At 43.3% G+C, this 22169-nt stretch overlaps 1 protein-coding gene and 1 long non-coding RNA gene across 2 annotated transcripts in view; both read right to left on the reverse strand.

The window, feature by feature from the left end:
* LOC308459169 overlaps nucleotides 1-22169 on the reverse strand; it is a 357371-nt gene that overhangs the window by 147204 nt on the left and 187998 nt on the right. The window lies entirely within an intron of this gene.
* KLF6 (KLF transcription factor 6) lies at nucleotides 7638-20605 on the reverse strand. Its single transcript, XM_080975179.1, has 4 exons — nucleotides 19861-20605; nucleotides 16122-16701; nucleotides 12871-12994; nucleotides 7638-11417 (listed from the first exon to the last, which is right to left on the reverse strand). The coding sequence occupies exons 1-4, from the start codon at nucleotides 19960-19962 to the stop codon at nucleotides 11366-11368; spliced, it is 858 nt and encodes a 285-aa protein (XP_080831305.1). The 5' UTR covers nucleotides 19963-20605; the 3' UTR covers nucleotides 7638-11365.

Here is a 22169-nt window from a genome sequence, read left to right on the forward strand (position 1 = left end):
GAGCATCGTTGCCCAGTGCCATACAGCTTCAACAGCTGTAGCTCCTCCTCTCTAGCGCTCAGGAGAAGCCTGGCTTTGATGCTGCGCTATGCTCAGTTTGGTGGTTCAGCCTCTTCCACCCCCTCAGTATGGGGGGAGGGGGAGCTGAGCCCCCTGCTAAGGAATATTGAAGGGGCTGACAACACCTTCCCCCTCTAGAGTTGGTGCTCCTGCAAGATAATGTGCATCAGATTGCAGCCTTAAGTTATGACATCAGAAAAGTAAGTTTTCTCTTTGAATAGCATTTGATGACCAAGATTAACTTTGGCGACATGTGTAGGTGTGCTAAATGCTACCTTGTTAGATTTAATAAACATGTTTTGAGCACCCAGAGCCTGCAGGATTGAGTAGGATATCAACAGAAAGGCAGAAATATGGGTCAAAGAGGAATAGCTCAGTGATAAAGCTTCCAGTTTACATGCAGAAGTTTCCAGGTTCAATATGCAGTGTTTTCAAGTAGGGCAGGGAATCTCCCCTGTCTGAAACTCTGGGGAGCTTCCCATGTTGCCATGAACAAGTCATCCACTCATCACTGTTCACCCCGGTGATCCTTGAACCAATGCTGCTCCTCTGTGCATTCAGAATTGCCTCAAGCAACACAATGCGATGGAGTAACTCCCAGCTTGAGAAATGGGGGAAGAACAGATTTGGGCAGACAGGAGAACATTTTGCAAATCTTCAGTACATAATGTCCCTCTAAAAATCTGCAGGATGCAGACAAAATGCAGAAGTGTCTTCACAGTGATGACATCTGTCCGTCAGAGGAGCAAAAGGAGCGGGTGGAATTGGTTGCTGTAATCATAGAATGTAGCAAATTCTTCTTCCGGCCCCAAGTGAGTAGATTGTTGGGAGATGAGAGAGAACATTCTGCTCTTCACATGCCCAAAGGGAAGATGAAGAATCATAGGAGGGGGTGTTGTTGGCCATCTACTCCAACCTCCAGCTGATGAAGGAAAACCAGAGCAAAGGCACCCCCAACTAATCACTGTCCATCCTCTGCTAGAAGACCCCCAATGAGGGAGAAACCACCACCCTTCTAGATAATTGCCTCTACTGTCAAACTGCTCTTACAGTCCAGATTTACCCTCATGTAGATTTAACCCAGTTAGGTCATATCCACACCACAAATTTAAAGCACATGGCTACTCCCAAGGAATCCTAGTAGTTTGTAAAGGGTGCTGGGAATTGTACACAGGAAAACAAGAAACTCCTTATCTGGAGTCAGACCATTGGTCCATCTAGTTCGGCATCATCTATAAGACAGGCAAAGGCTCTCCAGGGTTTCAACAAGGGTCTGTCTCATCCATACTTAGAGATGCTGGGGATTGATCCTGGGACCTTTTACATACAGAGAAGATGCTGTACCAGTGATCTACAGCCCTTTCCCTATGAACAAAGGAAGCTGCCTCACACTGAGTCAGACTATTGGTCCATCCAGCCCAGTATTGTTGACAATGATTGGCAGTAGCTCTCCAGTGTTGTAGACAGAAGTCTCACCCGAACATATCTGGAGATTGAATCTGAGACCTTTCGTATGCAAAACAGACGCACTACCACTGAAATAAGGCCCATCCTCTTGGAGGAGTAAATCACAGGTCCCATGATTCTTTGGGGGAAGCCAAATGCTTTAAATGTGCTCTAAGTGTATGAAGTGGGTGCAAACCTAGTCCTTCCCTTGGGAGCAGTTGGTAAAAGAAGTCTCACTAAAATTACTTAAAAGAAATGGCACCAAATGAACCATCTAAGAGAGGCATTGTTCCATTTTTAAAAGACATTTATACCCTGACTTTCCACCAGTAACTTCGAGAGAGCCAGGGTTTTGTGGTTTTTTTCAGCCAGAACTCACTGGAACTCAGTTCTGGCACCTCTTTTTCTAGGAAAATAGCACTGGAGGGAGCTAGCAAAAAAACTGAAAAATATGCCTAAAACAATCCCTCTGAAATTATGCAAAATGAAATCAGAAAGGTAAGAACCTTAGCATGACACGTCAAAATAATTTGACAGAAAACGGAGGATAGCCAAAAAGGATAAAAGCCTCGTTTGGACAAACCATCACATCTTTTTCTGCCTATTTTAACACTATGTGGGAGGTTATCCCTTTCTCACCCATTAACAAAATGCATCACTTCTCGTCTTCACTCCTATAAATACCGACTTTAACATGAAATGAAAACAATCACCCATCTGCTTGTTATCACGATCGCAATCCCAAAATGGCTACTTCAGCTGCCTTCCTCAGCATACAAGATTATCCATAAATGCCTTTGTAGAGCTGCTATGTGAAGTCGTTTTCCATGTGTCAAATAAGAAAACTATGTTTTGAGAGCTCAAACCATTGGCAATCTCTGAACTAAACTCTGGAAAGTATTTTTGTTTTTGTGGAAATGTCCTAGGTGGTCAACAGCACTATGGCATTATTTATTTATTTATTTATTATTATTATTATTATTATTATTATTATTATTAGGTAAAGGTAAAGGACCCCTGGACGGTTAGGTCCAGTCAAAGGCAACCAAGGGGTTGCAGCACTCATCTTGCTTTCAAGCTGAGGGAGCTGGTATTTGTCCACAGAATGTTTTCCAGGTCAGGTAGCCAGCAGGACTGAACTGCTCCTGGTGCACGGAGGACCGTGACAAGTGCCAGAGAGCACGGAAACACCGTTTACTTCCCCTCTGCAGTGGTACCTATTTATCTACTTGCACTGGCATGGTTTCAAACTGCTAGGTTGATGATGATGATGATGATGATGATGATTTGCTATTGTCAGCAGGCAAGAGAAAAGGAAAGATAAGGCAGCAGAAGCATAAATCACCTAGGATATCAAACGTGCTCGGCTTCCAACAAGCTTTGACAAGCACAATGCAAGTTAAGTATAGTGTGTGCCTAATAAAATGATTCTCATGAAACCAGGATTTGAAACTGGGGGTGGGGGGGGGAGCTTCAAGGAGAGTAAACAATAGTAACTGTTTTAACAAGGTGGGCTGTAAAGGATTTGGCCTGGAGTTTTGCAATACAGTCAAAAAGCATTTTGAGCTACGAGCCGCACTTGTGAGTGAACAGAAGGCATCAATGGTGGGATTCCTTGGAGCACCTTCTACAGAGCTCCATTGGATAAGAAGGCAGAGTTCGACCAGATCTAGCAAGGAGGTTGCCATACAACCTGGAAAATAAAAACTGGACCGTTCTCCACAACGACAATTGGCAAGGCTGCTTTTCTTTCCATGCCTCCTCAGCCGTTTTTAGATGAACACAGTTACCTTTTGCTTGGGGCCCTTCCCTCAGATCCGCTAAACATTTACAGGACTCTGCCTCCAACCTATTAAAAAAAATTCTGGATTTCTCTCCTTGGCTGTTCTCCTCGAGCCGCTTTGGACTCCACCCTCTGACCAAATAACTCTGCCCTTTGAGCTCACCCAGGGATTAGGACTTTTGATTTCTATAGTTGGCAACCCCACCCACCAATAATCACCCGTGCTTTCAAATTCCTGAGTCTTGAGACTTGACTACCACATTGCAATCTCTTAGGAGCTTCCCTTGAAGACTACTGGGAGATGGGTTCAGAACATGGTTTGGGAGCCCTTATCCTGATAGCGATGGGCACTGGAAGTGTGTTCTAGCAGACTTTTAACAGCTGCGCTATCTTTCTTGTGCATTTGAAGCACAATGGAAGGTGCTGGGTTGATACCTGAATAGGTATGGCCCTTCATACTTTTGACAAGTCCTCTTCCTTCCTTGTGCAGTCTCTAGAATTAACTGGGAATGGCCTTTTTGCAGTTCCCTCCATGTTCTGAGTCTCGATGACCAACCTTCATAAGGATTTCTCACTTAGGGCCATTCCTTAGCTAAAGAGCTCTTAGATAAAAACATATAAAAGCAATGCAAACTGTTTTTCATACATATAATGGGTAATAAAGGTACTCATTATTTGTATAATACCACGGATTATTCAAAGAAAACACTGAATGCATTACCTTGCTGTAATCCCTAACAAGAACAACAATTCTATATGAATTCCATGTTGCACATGGAATATTAAGGAGTGTTTTGCTCAATGAGTTCTTGTCAAATGCAAGATTCAAACTGGGGCTTCTTGATTCATAGCCGAGCCACTTCTCTGCATAAGCAAGTGGTTCTTTCCATTCCTGACATATATGTTTAACACAGTCTTGCAACATGTCCACAAAAATTACTGTTTTGCGAATGCCTGCATGTAACATTCTGATGCTAGTCTTTGTGGCACATGGATGGCATCAAACAAAAAGAGAACTGATTCTGTCTGTCTCTGCAAAAGTTCCCCTTCCTGGTCACTTACAGGAATTATTTACTCACCATAGGTAACATGGTGAGTGGCTATTTACAAGTCTGGTGCAGAGCTTCACTTGCACATTGAAGCTCTCACAGCAGGAAAAAAAAGTAGATTTGGTCTGTGCCTTGATTGCAAATTGCTAAAAGGTTCTGAGCCTTTAATGGACGGGGGAGGGAACAAATTAAATATTGGCACAAATATTGCATATTCTCTTGGGCTCTGCTACCTCCCACCTGCTATAAGCCAGGCATGCCAAGTCTCTCCGGAGATTGCAAATGCAACATTGTCCAGAATGCTCTTCTTTTGTGGTCTTTGCATCTGCCCCCCCCCTTAAATCCACAGTATTTCCAAACAAGGAGTGAAGCAAGGCAGCAGAACAAGGGGCATGTTGAAATGCACAGCAGCCTTGACAGATCATTGTTGCATGGTTGCTTTGCAGCAAACGTCTTGCGCCATGCTTTGCTCTGAGCGGAACGTTATCCTCCAGCCCTGCAAGGCGAGGAGGGTGGAAGAACTGAGAATAGCTCAACTGGGCTTTTTCACAAGCCTTTATTTAGGATGTGTGGTTGAAGCAATTCCACCATTACTCATAGGAAGCTCGAAAATGCAGCACGCCCAAAGAAAATTGGCAAACGTCTTCAAACCGTAGGCTCAGTCTTATGTGTGTGTGTGTGAAGTATGAAAAAGATTCTGTTTCCATAAATGCAACATTGCAACAAAGGGTGGTGCACTGGAGATATTTACCTCTGTTCCAAGTAGCGATGGACAAATTCTTGCCTCCTCCCACACATGTGCAACATGGAAGGGGTCAGATTAAAACTCATTCATTTGGAGCACATCTAAGCCCTATTCAGCCCTATTCTTTCATGGTGTTTAAAGAAGCAAGTGTTTGCGGGACAAAACATGTTGGAAATGTAAGGATGTAAATGGAGATTTTTACCACATGTGGTGGACTTGTGACAAAGTAAAAATATTTTGGGAATCGATCTACAATGAACTAAAGAAGATGTTTAGATATACTTTTCCCAAAAAGCCGGAAGCATTTTTGCTTGGCTTGATGGGAAATGAGATTATGAAGGTAGATCAAAGACTATTCATGTATACCACAGCTGCAGCAAGGACTTTGTTGGCCCAAAAATGGAAATTACAAGAAATTCCTACCATTGCGGAGTGGCAGGTGAAGATGATGGATTTTGCTGAGTTGGCGAAACTGACTTGCAGGATCTGAGACCAGGACGATCAGAAATTCCAGAGAGACTGGAGTAAATTTATTGTCTATTTAAATTATAACTATAAAAATTTGAAGACACTAGCAGGATTGAAGTAAATCCTACAATGTAGAGATATTGTAAAGAGTTAGAATGCGAGATTGGATCTGATATGGGCTACTGGTTGAAGGGAAGGAGGGAAGTCGTAAGCTCGACGGAGCAAAAAAAGTTTATATGTTGATCAATGTATTGTTTGAAAAAGTGTTTAAGGAAAAATAATAAAAATTTATATCAAAAAAGAAAGAAGCAAGTGTTTGCTGGGCCCCCATCATCTTCCTTGTTGACTTCCATGAGTTATAGAGGGCTAACTTTGGAAGTGAGGAGCTTGCTCTACCCATGTAGGATGCCTATGTGTTTTAGAACCCTGAAATCTGGTCTCTAAGAGAGTGGGTGGAGAGTCTATGTGAGCAGAAAAGGCTTCTGAACTGCAGATGTTATTCCTCCAAATCATGGAGGATGGTGGAAATGGCAACTGGCGTCTGTGTCAGGCATGCTTAGCATATCCATCCTCGCTGATTCCTCATGTGAGAGTTTTAGGCCACGTCCACACTATTCATTTAAAGCACTTTTATGCCACTTTAACTGCCGTAGCTTTCCCCAAGGAATCCTGGGAACCTTTGGAGGGTGCTGAGAATTGTTAGGGGAGCACTATTCCCCTCACAGAGCTACAAATGTTTTAACAATCAATCCCTCTTCCCATAGAACTCTGGGAAATGGAATTATTCTTTGAGGAGAACAGGGGGCTTCCAACAATTATCAACATTTATAACAAACTTCACTTCCCAGGATCCTTTGCGGGGGGAAGCCATGACTGCTGAAGTGCTGAAGGTCTAAGAGTGCTTCAAATGTCTCATGTGGATGTGGCCTTGGGATGCCCTGAATACATATGAAACCTGGTTTTAATTTGCTTTCATTCCAAATCATTGAGACTTATAGGTCCATTGGTTTCATTTATTCATTATGTGTGGTACTCCCTGGAACTGTGCACTTCTACTTCCCTTAAATTATGAGGTGGGGCATATTGAAGACAGAACCTGGAAACTACCGCAGTAGGGCAACTGCAGCAGCTTGCAGGGATTCTGGGAGCCATGGGAAAGCGCTGTATCGGGAAGTTTTTCATGTTTGACATTTTATTATGTTTTTATATGTACCGGAAGCTGCCTAGAATGGCTGGGGAAACCTAGCCAGATGGCTGGGGTATAAGTAATAAAATTATTAATTATTATTATTACACTGTCTCTTTCCAGTAAGGAAAAGAGTACATCCTCAACTCGTGTTCCAACCTCCAAATTTACTGGAAAAGGACCAATCAGAGGCCTGGAAGGGGCCACAAGGGCCATCTTGCAATGCAGGAATCAGTTATCATCAGATTCAAGGCCTAAGATTTCCAGTAGTGACGCTTTCTTCCCTAGGTAGTGGGTGAGGTGTGTGTAGAAGCTAGCCTACCATATGTACAAAAGTAAAATCTCAGTTCATTGCTCCACCCATTTTTGCTTCTGGCTCCTTCCACCAGTGGTATGTGGCCCTTGGGAAGTTGCCCAAAAAGGAATGAGGCCCTCAAGTGGAGAAAGCTGTTCCCCACACCTGGCCTATAGGAACTGGACCTTCAGTTGTCTAAAGTTATGAAACGGGACTCATAATAGAGGGCCTATAATTGCAAGAAAAGAAACACACTTCTCTCCCGCATCATTTTCATCGCCTTCTATATACAGATACAGAATCTGCATGTTCAATGCACTTCACGTTTTTTGCTGAGTGACCACAATTGGGGCATATGGAGCAGATTTATGTATGTTGCATTGAAGGAAGTATAAGTGGGTTAGACGAATTCTCATTTGGCAAAGCTTAGCTCCTTGCCTTGACCAGGCAAGCCTAGCTAAAGCACTTTTAAGAACCATTGCCATCCCATCCCATTGCCAAGCCAATGCAGTGTTCCCAGTGAATGAGGGGCAACTCTAGATAATGGAAATTCTGTTACCACTTTTAATTTCACTGAAGCAAAACCAAAGAAAGAGACCCAAAAATGCTGATAAGAATTTTTTTTTATGTTATTCCAATAAAAAATACATTCATACAGAAATATAACAATCTTGCAAAAAACAATTTCAAATAAAATCTTGTAAAACAATTTTTTTTTACAAAAATCTTACAAAGAGATTCTTTAGATAACAGGGTGCTTCCAAAAAACAAACGAACAAAAAAAGGAAAAAAGAAAGAAAGAAAGAAATTTTACGAATAGAAATTCTCTTCTGAAATTTCAAGCAATTTTTTTTCTCTCTGCTTTATTGAGGCTCAGTTATCACCTGAACAAAATGTACTTGTTTAAACTTACAAAACTGACAGGCATAATTTGACGTATGGCACACAGCCCCCCATTCCAAAACCGTTTTGATGCTTCACAATCAAGAAAAGCTAATGCAGGGGGATTTATTAAATTTCCATGTTTTTCTCCTTGAGCATTAATAGAGTTATTATGCTTCAGCAGAAAGCATTGCAAAATAGGTAAACAAAAAACCCACCCCTGAAATACCCCCAAACAAATAGAAAAACCGTTCTTAATCGCCTTCTTCCACTTGTGATGATCCTGATAAACATACAGGTATAGACCTCCCATTTTTACTATGGAGAATGCTCCATGTATGAAATGTTTCTCTCACTATAGCTGCAAGGAAGTCCCTCAACAGGGAAAAAAGAAAAAAGAGCAAGGCAGATCCTACATGCATGAAGCTCCACATGTAACATGAGAGCCCTACAGATTGTAGACAATATAAACCTTTTTCCTAGGGCATATTTACTTTTTGCCTTTTTAAAAGTGCACACTCAAGTATATAAAAATTGAACACAATACAAAAGGGGCAGGCCTGTGTGTTCCTTAGAAATGGATAAATTAGTGTCTAATGTGTTCTAGAGAACTATTTAACCTTCACCACCAGTTCCTGGAAAAGCTGTCCTAAACAGCAAGAAATGGGCTATCACTGTGGTTTGTGGGTAAGTACAGCACTGCTGGGGAAGGCAGTTCTGAAACTCACTGACTTAACTTCTGGGGGATGGCTGCATCTAAGCTCTCTCATGAAAACCATATTGCGCCTTCAGCTGAAATGTAAATACCCAAAGTAACAAAGCAATCATCAAGGAGCTCATTCCTAGATCTTCTCAATAAGCTTCTAGACAGAAGCCAAAGGGGTAGATTTGGGTTGGAGGGTTTTTGTTGTTGTTGTTGCCTCCTGCTAGAATTATCAACTGCTAAATGTGGCACAGGAGGTGAAGACCCCATTGCCCTCCAGATGCCATGCAACCACAACTCTCATCAGCCCCTGCCAGAATGGTCAACAGGGATTGTGAGAGTTGTGGTTCAACGACATCAGAGACCAAAGGTTCCCCACCTCTGATGTAGCGCTTCCAGATGATGTGGAAACATGTCACTAAGTGAGCTCAGCCCTCAAGGTGATGTACCAAATGAGTGCCCTTTGGGACAGATGGAGAGCCAGCCAGACACGAGCAGAAAGTTGGTTGGAAGGTCCAGTTGGGACAAGAGGGGCAGTCTTGGGACCTTGCCAAGGTAAAAGAGAAATGGCAGGCTCATTGGTCTGGAGAGAGAGAACCTGATTCAGAAAGCTGCCAAGTTGCATTGAAAGATGCCCAATCCTGCAGTAGCCTCAGGAAAAGGTTCCAATTTGCTCCATTCACTTGACAATCGGGGATTTTTGAGCTCACAAGTGCACCCCCCCGACACAGAAGCAAATGCAGTCCAGCTTTCTCTTCGCAAGAATCGCTTGCACCCATCGGAGCCTCTCTTCCACCCCCAGGCTGCTGCCCAAACACTTTTTAAAGTAGTCTGCAAGCCAATAATAATATTTTTTTTAAAAAAATGTTTTTATGTGTTTAGTGACCACCACTTGTTTGCTTCCTTTACAAAACTTAAAGAAAAGCAGAGGACTTCTTATGGGCTGCCATATTTCACAGGAAAGAACTCAATTCTTTCCTTGAAAAATATATATTATCCATACATACACACACACACACACACACACACACACACACAAACACACAGTGCTTACAAATACTATACAAGCAAATATATACACCCAAGAAACTTTCTGCCCGCTTGGTAACTTTTTTTTTGTTTTGTTTTGCTTTTTCTATTTTAATAAAGAGAGTGTTTTATTTTAGTATTAACCAAGAGAAAGCTTGATATAAAGACATGGAACTTGTGCCATTTTAAGCAAATGATTATTTTTGTAATGCTCCTACACTTTTAAAAAGGGAGGAATTGTAACATTTTGAGGTACATGGGAAAGGGAGGTTCAGGGTGCATGTTCTGTACACATATTACTGGTTGTGCAAGGATGTATAAACAGGGATTTTCAAGATGGCAGAACCGGTCATATTATTCCATGGGATTTTTAAAAGGAAAGGTGTAATATTGTATTGATGTCCAAAGATGCTTTTCTACATGGAAAAAAACCCTGAAGATCAGCCTATGCTTTCCTCCACCTCTTCATAATTTACATTTGATACAGTACAAATGTCAGATGACAAGAGAGCCTTAATGAAGCACAAATCACCCATACCCCTGTATAAGACCTCTTGCGAGAAGAGATCACTTTTGCATAAGGCACCATTATTAAGGTCAACAGTGCATTAACAGCTAGAAAACCAGAAATTAAGAGACCTCAAGGCATAAATAAAAGAGAAAAGGAACAAAAAAACAAAACCCCAACATAGCTGCATGAGAATTTTCTTTTCTTTTCTTAAAAAATATTACAGTTTCTAACCTACAGTGGTTTTATCCACCCAACAGGACAAAAAAATAAAAAAATAAAAATCCAGGATCTGTATGTTATGTAACATTAAACCAATTGCATTGTAGCAGCTTTTTAACTGGAATTGAGAGAGGGGGAGAGAAAACAAAAGAAATACCTGCAAGTCCTGATTAAAGAATGGAAAAGCATATAGTTCCCCAGAACCATGCAATAATCTTTGTATTATAATGAAAAAGTTATAGGTTGTGTTATATTGTAAATACACAGCTTATACAATGGATTACAAATGAGCTCTGTAGCAAGTAAAACAAGCTACTTGACACATTGCACATTTAAGAGCTGGACCAGACACCAAAAGCTCCTCTCACACAGGATAGGGGCCCCTCCCTCCATTCTGGTGTCCTGACTCGCCACCCCCTCCCCTCCATCTTCCCCTCCCTCTTTCTTTTTCTTCCTTTTTTTTTTTAAAGGTGCAGACACCCCTTTCGCCCCGCCCCTTGGAAATGATTGATCGCTCCTTTCTTGCGGCATACTCCTCACATACGCAAATGATTCCCCCGCCCTCCCCCATTCAGCTGACCTTTCCTCTCTCTCTCTCGCTTACGGTTATAAAACAACCACGAGGAACGAAACGGAAGGAAAATGAAACAAACAAACAAAAAGTATTCATGTGCCTCAGCATACAGTCGCCCAGTACGATCCTCAATAACATACAGTCGTCCAATCATTAACATTCTCAGTGCACGTGCTCACGGCAGAAGGCGTAGAAGGTTGGGTGCCAGCGTACGAGACCCACAACCGTGCGGTCGCTATGCCGTTTCCTTACATGACTTGTTTAGCCCTCAGAAGACCTTCCAAGGAAGAGAGGCCCTGGAGGCAACTGGGTTAGGGTGCAAAATGGCATGCTTTGGCTGGAACACGCATCCCTTCTTTCAAGGCTGGTTGACCTCGAAGCCTCTTAGCCCACAGGATTCGACCTCTTCACCCACTCAGAGATGCCTCTTCATGTGCAGGGCCAGGTGGTCGGACCTGGAGAAACACCTGTCAACGGAGAAGAGGGGAGAATTTTGAGGACTATCTTCCTATAGGTGAGTGAATCGGGTTAGACCAGGAGGAGTTAGCATGGCTTCCTCCAGATGTTGCAAGACTATGACTCTGCTTGTCCCATTCCACTGGCCATGCTGGACTGATCCGAGTTAATATTCCAATAACATCCGTATGGCACCACATTGGGGACTGCTGTGGTAGGTTATGAGGCCCTATAGGTCCATCCGAGAGACACAGAATTTGATTTGGGAGACCCAAGTGCAAAGCCCTTTGGAATCCTATTGTACCCCAGCCTTACTATCATCAGTTGCAACGGAGGCAAATATTACAGAGCACCTTTACGGAGCATACTTAAAACAAAAACGACGTGCAGAATTAACTCCACTGCAATCTGTGTGATTTGGACTGGTTTGTGCAACCTTGGGGCAGAGAGATAGGTTGTCAAGTAGGTGAACAGAGGAACAGAATGGTCACTCCGCCACTTGGCCAGAATGCAAAATGCTGTGTCAAAGCAAAGTATGCAGAGTGGCACCACAGTCACGTTCTCAGTCACTCACCAATCGGGCTGACATTCATATCCTGAAAGGAGCTTGGAATGGGATGCAAGGGTCACAGCAACCCCATGAGACAGACTAGGCTCATCTAAATCGATCCAAGCGAGCATCCTGCAAGAATCTTAGCCTAAGTTCACAGCACCTGCTAAAATAACTCTTTGCAATCCTTTTCCAATAACTCATTGTGACAGAAGGCTGGTGCAAAAGAGACCCAAACGGAGATGGCTAAGCAGAAGAGCTATTTCTTAGAAGACATAAACTGTCTTGGAAGTTTTGGAGGAAAGGGAAGGTGACTCACAGAATACTAGGAGTTGGGAGAGAGACCACCATGGGGACCAAGTCCGCCTCTTTATAATGTGACCATAGCTATACCATAGCAACCCAACCCAACCCAACCCTTCCAAGACGTTCATTGAAAGAGACCCTACAGACTGCTCCTCCTCCTGTCAGCTTCTTCCGCTTTCCTCCTGATGTCAGCATCAGAAGTCACTCTATTATTTAACCTGTATCCATGCAGACACTATCTAAAATGCATTAACTTCAATCCACTTAATTCTGGGAGTAGTTCCACTGGAATTTCAAGTAGGCTGTTCTGAAATATGTAACTGGAAACGTTTTTACTTTAAGCAGAGGCAGAATTGATTCACCTGATCAGACTTATTTCTCTCTCTTTTTGCACTGTTAGAACTAAAAAGCTACACTGTTGCTGATCACTGAAGCTGGATGCTTCCTTTGAAAAGCTCCGGTGCAATGGGATAAAGCTGATACTTGATGAAACTGCCTGCGCCTTGGTGGCTTCATCAATGTGGAGGGCTTAAGTCATTGCTTCCCATGGAAGCACCGGGGAGGAGGGAGGTGCAGGGGTTATTAAAAGAGAGTGTCCATTCACGTACCTGTCACAGTGACTACATTTAAAAGGCTTGGCACCCGTGTGCTTTCTGAAGTGTCTGGTTAACTCATCACTCCTCGCAAAACGCCACTCACACCCTTCCCATGAGCATCTGTAAGGCTTTTCTCCTGCAAATAAAACATACCAAAGATTATTAACCGTCCGTTTCTCTCTCCAAGCAAAGATGAATATTGATTCATTTGTTTTTAACATAGGAAATAAGGCCACTCAATTTAATTCACAACAGCACACTAAGTACTTCCGAGAACGCTGATGGAGAATTTAGATGTTTCTGAGCTGACAGCTTTGCTGCAACAGCAAAACATCAAGCCTTGACTGGAAAACATGCCAGTAATGTAAGCCTTGTGCAGCTGCATCCTAGGAATTCTCTGAGTGTTTAGAATACAGGCTTGTAAAATCACCACTAACCTGGTCACCTAGGGCGGATAAGAACTGCCTCCAAATGCCCAGATTGTTATAGAAGTTTAATAGAAGTTGGTTCTCTATATCTTTTAGGCTCAAAACAACTGATATAGACCATGCTTGGAGGTCTCCTGCGCTAGTAGCTTTTGTGGACTTCCTAGGTTAAACACAATAGCAGCAAATTATGGGTTGCACGCTCCAAATTTTACTCATAGACTAAACCCACTGAAAACAATAGAGTTGAGTTAGTTAGGCCTAATTTGCACCCATGGATTTAATAGGTCTTCTCCAAGTATAACTTAAGCACACACAACCCAATATATATTGGGTTCACCTATTAGATACATAGGTTAGGCCTATCAATATTGGATGGTAATGAGAAACCTAACCTACAAATTTGGGGCCATTCAAAGGGGAGAATTATTATTAACCATTATTAAGCCAGAATGTTTGGATGCCAGCCTCAATCCTGACAATATGGGAAAGCAAATCTTAGACCAGGCATCCCCAAACTCGGCCCTCCAGATGTTTTAGGACTATCATTCCCATCATCACTGACCACTGGTCCTGTTAGCTAGGGATGATGGGAGTTGTAGTCCCAAAACATCTGGAGGGCCAAGTTTGGGGATGCCTGTCTTAGACTCTCCAAAGGTTCCATTCCATGTCTTTCTATCGCTCTAGAAATCTAGCGCGTGTGAAAATGTCTGTCCCCGAATTGTGAAGATCTAATTGCTTTGCCCACACAGCCAACCACCTTCCCCATGACTACGTGGGTCAAAGTGGGCTAGGGTAGGGTGCGGGGAGCAGAGAAAAAACAACAACACAGAATTTCCCAATCCTTTGTCATTCAGGTGTTTTAGACTGCCAGGCCCCAGTGAGCATGGTCAACCATCAGGGATGATGAGACTTGTCCAAAACACATGGAGAGCAGCAGGTTGGGAAAGGCTAGAGTGGAGAGCAAAACCACCTTCAGCAGCAAATCATAAAAATGCATTCTGGTCCAGAGATTCTGGTTATAAGATTCTATGGCTTAACACTATTTGTTTGATTTCTGCAGAATAACGGGCATATGAGAGGTAAGCTCTCCCTCGCTCACCAGGCTGCGGAAGCATAGAACAGATCCATCTTTTTTTGTATTCCCCTCTTCAAACGGTGAAAAGAATATCTTTGAAGAGGAGACCTCTAAGCTGTTTGTCTCAAGGTGCAGAATCTCGCTCTGCACCTTGAGCTGGAGATTGGTATGCCAGCCAGCAGCTCTGCACATCTAACCACAGTCATCAAGCACTCTAGAATATTAATGTCAAAAAGCAACTACTTTCACTATGAAAAATTTATAGAAACCCTGGAGTGCCTGCCCGCTTCAAATCCTTTCAAGTTAAGCTAGGGAACTGGGTTTTGTTTTGTTTAAATCTAGGTTTCATACTAGTAAAATCCTGTTTGCTTAGTGTTAGCAAAACCACATGATAATGAAACGCTCTTAAAGTCCGCCATTGTCTTTATGATCATAAACATCTCTCTCAAAAGATCATTTTACTTCTGTCAATGCACACACAGCTAGCTTGAGGCAAGTCCAGCAATTAAGGGAACTAGTTACTCTTCTGCTATTAAATGAATCAATGAGGAATCTGTCCTTCAGAATCAGGACAAAAATCTCCAATTTCTGAGAAATGTTTCCATTTCCTTTTGCTGTTGCTGAGTTTCAAAGCTAGTTCTCTGTTGTTGTTGTTTGTTGTTTGTTGTTTTTGAGGGATTCCCTCCAACTCCTTGGAAAAACAATTTAACAATTGTGCATCTTCTCAAGCACCAGCTAATTACAAAACAGGAACCAAACATGTGCAAGAGAGAGAAAAGTTAACTAGCCTCATCCAAGCTTTGCACATAGAAGCTTGCAACTGGCTAATGCAGAACAAAAATGAGGAAGTGATGCCTTGCATTTTGGAAACCTCAGCTGTTATTGCATCATCTGATGGCCCCAAGCTCTTGCTCCAGAAATTGCGTAACATTATGACACTATTAGCATCAAGGGTTTTCCTTACAGTTATCACCAGCCAAAGTCAGACATGAAGCTAAATCCAGATGGGTTGCCTAGAATAAGGGACAAAAACTTCTGCTGAACTGTAGATCAGAGATGGGGAACCTATGGCCTTCCAGATATTGATGAACTACAACTCCCATCATCTCTGGTCACGGGTCATGCTGGCTGGGGCTGATAGGACATGGGAGTCCAGCAAACATCTGGAGGAACCATATGCTCTCCATGTCTGCCAGCCCTAATAATGGCATCCTGGTGCATAGTTCTGCTGGCCATGGACAGCAAGGGAAGGGGAAGAGAAAGAGGATGATGCTGTCATTGAGAACCAGCCACCAGCTGAAGTATTAAGAAGAGGTCCTATAGAAATCATATGTGATGGTGAACACCATTAGCCTGCCACATCTTAGGGCCCAAGCCATGGAAGGTTTGACACACATCCTAGTAAGAGAAAGCTACCTGCCAGTGCTATAGGAACAGGAAGCAAATGGGGTCCCCCTTATTACATTTATATCCTGCCTTTCTTCCATGATGGAACTGTAAACAGTGTTCCCAGAAGGCCTCCTAGCTCACTGCTGACTGGTCACAGACCTTCTTAACTGCACCAAAGACTCCATATCTTGTGGCTTCAGATCACAGCCAAGTGGGATGAGACAAGGTGTGCTTGTACCCACACATGAACAAACAGCTGAGGCCACCCTAGCATGCCCCAGTTTTGTTTTCTTCCATAGAAAACACAAAGTGACCACTATTTGGATCGCCCAAGACCAGATGTTTGGATCACCCAGTGGAGAAGATCTCACCTGTATGGGTACGTTGATGTGCTTTCAGATGTGAACTTTTGGTGTAAACCTTTCTGCACCCATTGAACTGACACCTGTGGATCCGCCGCCTCCCATCCGGAGAGGCATCGCCGTTCACTGGGGCACCCTTTTCTGCAGTCTTTCCACCACTACCAGTACGAATTTTGCCCGGCGAATGCAATTCACCAGGCGCAGAATTCCACGGTTGGGAAGAAGCTTCCTTCCCCAACTCAGGGGAGGAAGGAGGAGTCGACGTGACAGATGAACTCAAGTTTCCTGTACTGGTCAAGCCCAAGACATCACTAATGGGATCAGATGTAAATTTTGTTGTAGGTGAAAGTTCCTCACAGCTGTCAGAAGATTCACTGCTGATGTCAGAATTCAAGCTGTTAGTCTCTAAACTCTGAGTCTTTACGCTTTCCTCCTTTGGAACACACGTGGCCTTCTGTTCAGATTCCTCCTTTTTCTCACGCGCCAAAATAATTTTGGTCCACAGATCCTCTTGACTGTCAAATTTTATCTCAGAGGCAGATACGTAGCAAGGCTCGCTCTGAAGGTATCGTTCCAGCTCTAAGCACGTCTACAAAAAATTAAACACAATAAATTAAAATTAAATCTCTTTTTATAAAAAAGAAAAGTGCAAAGCTATAGAAGCCATTCTCCAGAAACATCAACCAAACCATGTGTGTGCAAAGGATGGGGTGTTTATTTCTGGTTGCTAGGCTCCCTTAAAGTAATAGGCCACTCAACCCTCATTTAATGACTGTTACAGTAAACAATGCAGTTCCCAAGAACTGGGCTGGAGTTCAAACACACATAGAAAGAGTTCAAATCCACCTACATTTTCCAGCCATTACTCTTATTGTGTGAGCTGAAAAATCATCTCCTAGAAAGGAGATGTTCAATGGGTTGGCTTGGAAGTGACTCTGTTCTCGCCCCAACCTCCCAGTTTTAATCAGGCCTTTCTACACTTTCCAGTATTTTATTAAGTAAGAGGGCTTCCAAGTGAATTGTGTGATCTCCGCAGAAAGTTGTCAAGCTAGACTTCCACCGAGCTGACAGCATCAGCGCTCTGAACTCAAGAAACATGTGCGGTTGCGGCAAAGTCATGATCCATATTCAGGGGGAACCCACCAAGCCAGCCCATTTCCTGCAGATGAAAACTCAGCCTAAGGGAGACGTTCAAAGAATGCCAGTTCTTCCAAGCACACTGGCATGAGTTTTGCGTAACTTGGAACAATTCTGGTAGAAATGATAGCGGCCTAAGGAATTTCGGTGAACAAAACCTTTCAGAATGATAATGCGATGCTGAGAAGAAGAAGAAGAAGAAAGTTTGAGAAAATGGGATTGCAGGGAAAGCGGTGAAAGGAGAAATAAAACTTTTTGAGGTCCTGCTGGGAGCCCCACATTGAAGAATTTTATCTACTGGCCAAGAGCACAACCGTATGAGTCATCTCCCTATTTCTTTCACTCAATGCCAAAAGAGACTTCCTTTTAAAATCCTGAACTTCTGCCAAGAAAGTACACGGTTCAGATAGACATGCAACGGGCCATGTAGAATAAAATGAAATAAAGTAAGCTATCCTCCCTGCTGCAATAGGAGACAAGCAACCCTCCGAGTGACACAAATGTGTTTCCAAATTCCTAACAAACTAAAGAGAACTTTGGAAGAAATGCAAGCATCAATCTCTCTCTTTTTTTGGGGGGGGGGTGTTTATCAGTGCACACTTCATTTCCCCTTCACTATCATCCCCATAATTAAAGATCAGCATGTTAATGGAACTAAATATATAAGGGGGTTGTGTGTGTGTTTATGGGCAAATATATCAGACTCCATAGTTACCTTATTTTAAGCAGGAACCCCCCCCCCCATCCCCATAAGCAAAGCTGACTCCAAAAGCAAATGTCACACATTTCACTCTCTTAAGTGTCAACTTAATGGGAGTTTCTGTCACAGTATGTTGCTGATTTTTACACTTCTCCCCCATCTGTTTAGGCTCTACTCCTAAGCACACTTACCTGGGAGTAAGGACCACTACTGACCTATGGGGCTTGTTTCAGAGTAAGCATGCCTAGGTTTTGACTGACCATTTCTCCCCTCTTGTTAACTGAAGGTTGGGCCAAAAAGTGGGAGAGACTGCAAGCTTAATCAATATTTATCGGTTTCCCTATAATTAGGGAACTGATTTGCAGTGCACTTCAAAAATAAAACAAGACACATCATTTCTATAAGGAAACAGGAAGGGAATTGACAGAAAGGGGCAGGTTCAAATTTCTGATTCAGGGTGGATTTAAAATTCCCCCATTATGCAAATCAGCCTGAAGGACTGGCCTGAAGCTCCGAAGGAGGTTTTGAAATTATTCAAAAGGCTACAGTGGGATCCATATCTAGCTCTGGGTTAAAATCCCCGAAATGCCTGAAGGAAAAACTATTTAGATCAATTTCAATTCCATACTGTTGGTGCTGCCTTGCAAAGAAAAGAGAAAGAAGGGGGGATGGAGGGGGGAATTGGAAATGGGGAATTTCAAAACATGCACAAGGTTTCAACCTTCTTGATAGGTTCTCAGGCTTTACAAACAAAACCTCCAGACTGATTTGATCTGGGTACTCAGCTGGGCTTAAAGAGAGAGAGAGAGAAGGAGCAAATATCACAGCTAGGGGAAGAGGCAAGTAAGTAAACACTCTCTCTTCACTTACACCCCCCCTCCAAGGGGGGGAAATCCAAGACAATGCAAAAACAATCTTGTTTCCAAGCAAACCAATTACTTGTACTAACAAACAAGCGCACCCCCCCCAAGAAAAAAAAACAACAAACAACCATGTCCATTAAAGGCAACAAGCCTCCCTCTTTCCCTCCGCTAGGAAGACTCACAGCAATTAAAAAGGGGGGGAGGAGAAACAAAACAGTATCATTGTCATATGACTGACAACTCAGGAGGGGGGGTGGCGGGTAAGACAGAGGGAAAAATAATAATAATAATTAATGGTTAACATGCAGCAGGGAGTTAGAAGGCTGGCAATTCTGCTAAGGAAAATAATACGGGGGGGAGATTATTTTTTTTAAATCCAATTTCCAACCATTTCTCTCCCCCCCCAAAAAAAGTGGGGGTGTAAAAAAACACCAAAAAACCCGATGGAAATGAAAGACAGTTTGGATGACAAGACCCAGTTGTAGTGTTTGGATCTGCTTCAAGGCGGGGGAGGGGGGAGAGAGAGAGGAGAGACAACTTTGCCAGGAACTAGATCAAGCAAAATGCAAAACGCAGGACTTGCGGATTTATGCTATTTATTTTTTTGTGGCAACATTTCGCTTCAGCGGTTGTTGTTTTGATGGCGCACACACACACACACACACACACACACACACACAGAGAGAGAGAGAGAGAGAGAGAGAGAGAGAGAGAGAGAGAGGGAGGACAGGCATTCAGAAATACACCAGCCACTCTCCAGAAGCTGTGACAGCGGCGCTGGGCATAAACAGCACTTCTCCCGGTAGCGAGCAAAAACAAGCATGCACGGCATAAAAAAACCCCAGAAAGCAGATATAACAAAGTGTTGCACAGCAGCCCAAACAAACACACTTGCTTGAAACAATAACGTTACTATTTAAAATTTTTTTTAAAAAAAAGATTCCTGCAGGAAGCCTTCCTAAAAGGCAAGCCTCTAACCTCGTTTATCAGTGTTGCTCCGAATTAAAAGCAACGTTTGCCCAGCACAAGCAGATATCCTTCGGTTTACCTGTTGCCAATATTCCTCCAGAGATGGTAAAGCGGAGAAGTAACCAGTGTCGTGGACAATTTGGAGTTCCTGAAAGATGCTACACATTGGAAGCACATCCATGGTTTTTTTTTGTTTTTTTGTTTTCAAGGGGAAGGGGGGAAAAGAAGTTGCAACAAATAAACCCTCCACAGGGTCAACGTCCGATTGCAATGTGTCTCGTCGTAAGGAAGAAGAAAAAGCACAAGTATCAACACCGCTACAGATGTTTCTCAGCTGCTACCGCTGCTGCTGTCGTCGGTAGTCGTGATGGCAGGTGATGGCGAGAGAAATACGACCAGCTATTTACAAAGTCCCACTTCCTCCTCCTCCTCCTCCAGAGGGAAAGACGGCCACAAAGAAGAAGACAGGTTTGTTTTTTTCCTCTTTCAAAAATAAAAATAATTATATATTAAATTCCTCTTCGGCAGTTCAGATGCAAAGGGTATTTTTTTTAATATAATAATAATAAAGCAAAAGTTTCATGCAAAGTTTAATTGCACAGCAATATCAAGGTACTGATATATATATATATACATAGATCTATTTATATATATATATATATCTCTTGCAGTCTCCAAAATGCAGCTGCTGCTGGTAAATCTTGCTTTCCACTCCTGGGGTTCTCTCCAGAAGATACTTGCTCAGGAGCCTACTCAATATTTGCAAACACTGAGATGACTGCGAATGTAACCCCCAGCAAAACTTCCCTATTCAAAGCTCTCCTTGGCCACAACCTCCTCCTCTTTCTACTCCCCTCCTCCTTCTACTCCCTCCCTCTTTTCGGCTCCCCCCTCCCTCGCGCTCCCAGCTACTCTCGCCCCGCCCCCTTTACTCCTTCTCCTCCACCCCCCCTCCCTCCGCCACCTCGTGATCCCATTACGCCGGCTCCGAGCGCTGCCCAATCTCGAACAACAAAACTCGTTACACCGCGTTCCAATGATGTCAGAGGAGCCCAATGGGCGCCCGCGACGCATCCCGGCTCCTCCTGGCGTGACCGAACCTCTCCGTGACGCCGCGCCCGATTGGGCCGATTCGAAATTCGAGCCGCCCTGATTGGCCGGCCGCGCGGCAGGCTATTTTTAGAAGGGTATATAATGCCGGGGAGCCTGTTTTAGAGAAGCGACTCGGAGCGAGAAGGGGAACGTTTTGCTTGTTGTTTGCGGTTGCTAGAGAAGGAGAGGGGAGGAGGGGAGGTTGCAGTGCTGAGCGTGGCGTCCGGGGGCGCTGCTGAGCCGCGCAGGAATAGCAGAGGAAAGCTGAATCGCCTTAGACTTTGCAACAAGCTTTTTACCAAGGGAAACTGGGAGGGGGGGTTGTCATTACACGTGGGTAACGTTTTCTTACGTGCATTGTCTCCCGTGCATTCCCCACAATGCATCAGAATTCTGCTCCTGGCGTTCAGCGGTGCAGTTTGCAGGAGAAATCGATTCCCCTAGCCCGAAAAAAATTAAATGGTTTCAACTTTAATGCGTGCTTACTCGGAGGAAAGTCGCACCGAATTCAAAAGGGTTTTTTTCGATTTGCCAGCAAGCGAAGGCTTGGAGAGTGTAAGCCTTGCTGAATGCGCGGGGACTTGCGCTTAGTGGGGCTGCACTGTAAATGGATATTTGTTGCCGCGCTGCTTAACTAATGCTGGCTTCTGTCAGGAGATCATTTGCTACACAGCAGCCCCTTAACTGCTTTAGGAAAAAAGGAGCTGTAATGGATGGTGGTGGTGGTTTCTTTAAAAAAGAAATCTAGTTTTGCATTTGCCACCCCCAGCTCTGCTAACTGTATCTGCCCTAACCCTTGTGAATTTCGTTTCTTCAGTTTCATGGTGGTTTCGTTTAGGAAGTGCTTCCCATGAAAGCACCTGGAAGCGTAAAAAAATATATCTAAAACCATTTATATATATTTAAAAAATAATTACACCCCATCTAATGTTTGCCTCTACAAAAAAAAAAAGAATTACATACATGAAAGCAACTTCAAATCCATTAAAGAGACTGACTGACAGAAAAATCTCCACTTAGAAGAAAGCATTCCTCGCAGGGGAGAACCAGACATCCCATTTGGAGCTTCATGGAGGATGGGTGGGGTAAAAATGTAATAATTAACCCCAGGGATTTATTTATTGCATTTCATAGAATTGGAAGGGACCCAGAGGTTTTCTAATCCAGCTCCTTGCAATGCAGAATTCAGAGATAAATAATGGGATGGGATGATGGGAGTTGTAGTTCAGTAGCACCTGCCAAGCCAAAGGTTTGTACACCAGCTGTATCTCAGTCACCAAATGACTGCCCTCCTAC

The sequence above is a fragment of the Podarcis pityusensis genome (genome assembly GCF_964106645.2).
Source record: "Podarcis pityusensis genome assembly, chromosome: 12".
Taxonomy (NCBI): domain Eukaryota; kingdom Metazoa; phylum Chordata; class Lepidosauria; order Squamata; family Lacertidae; genus Podarcis; species Podarcis pityusensis.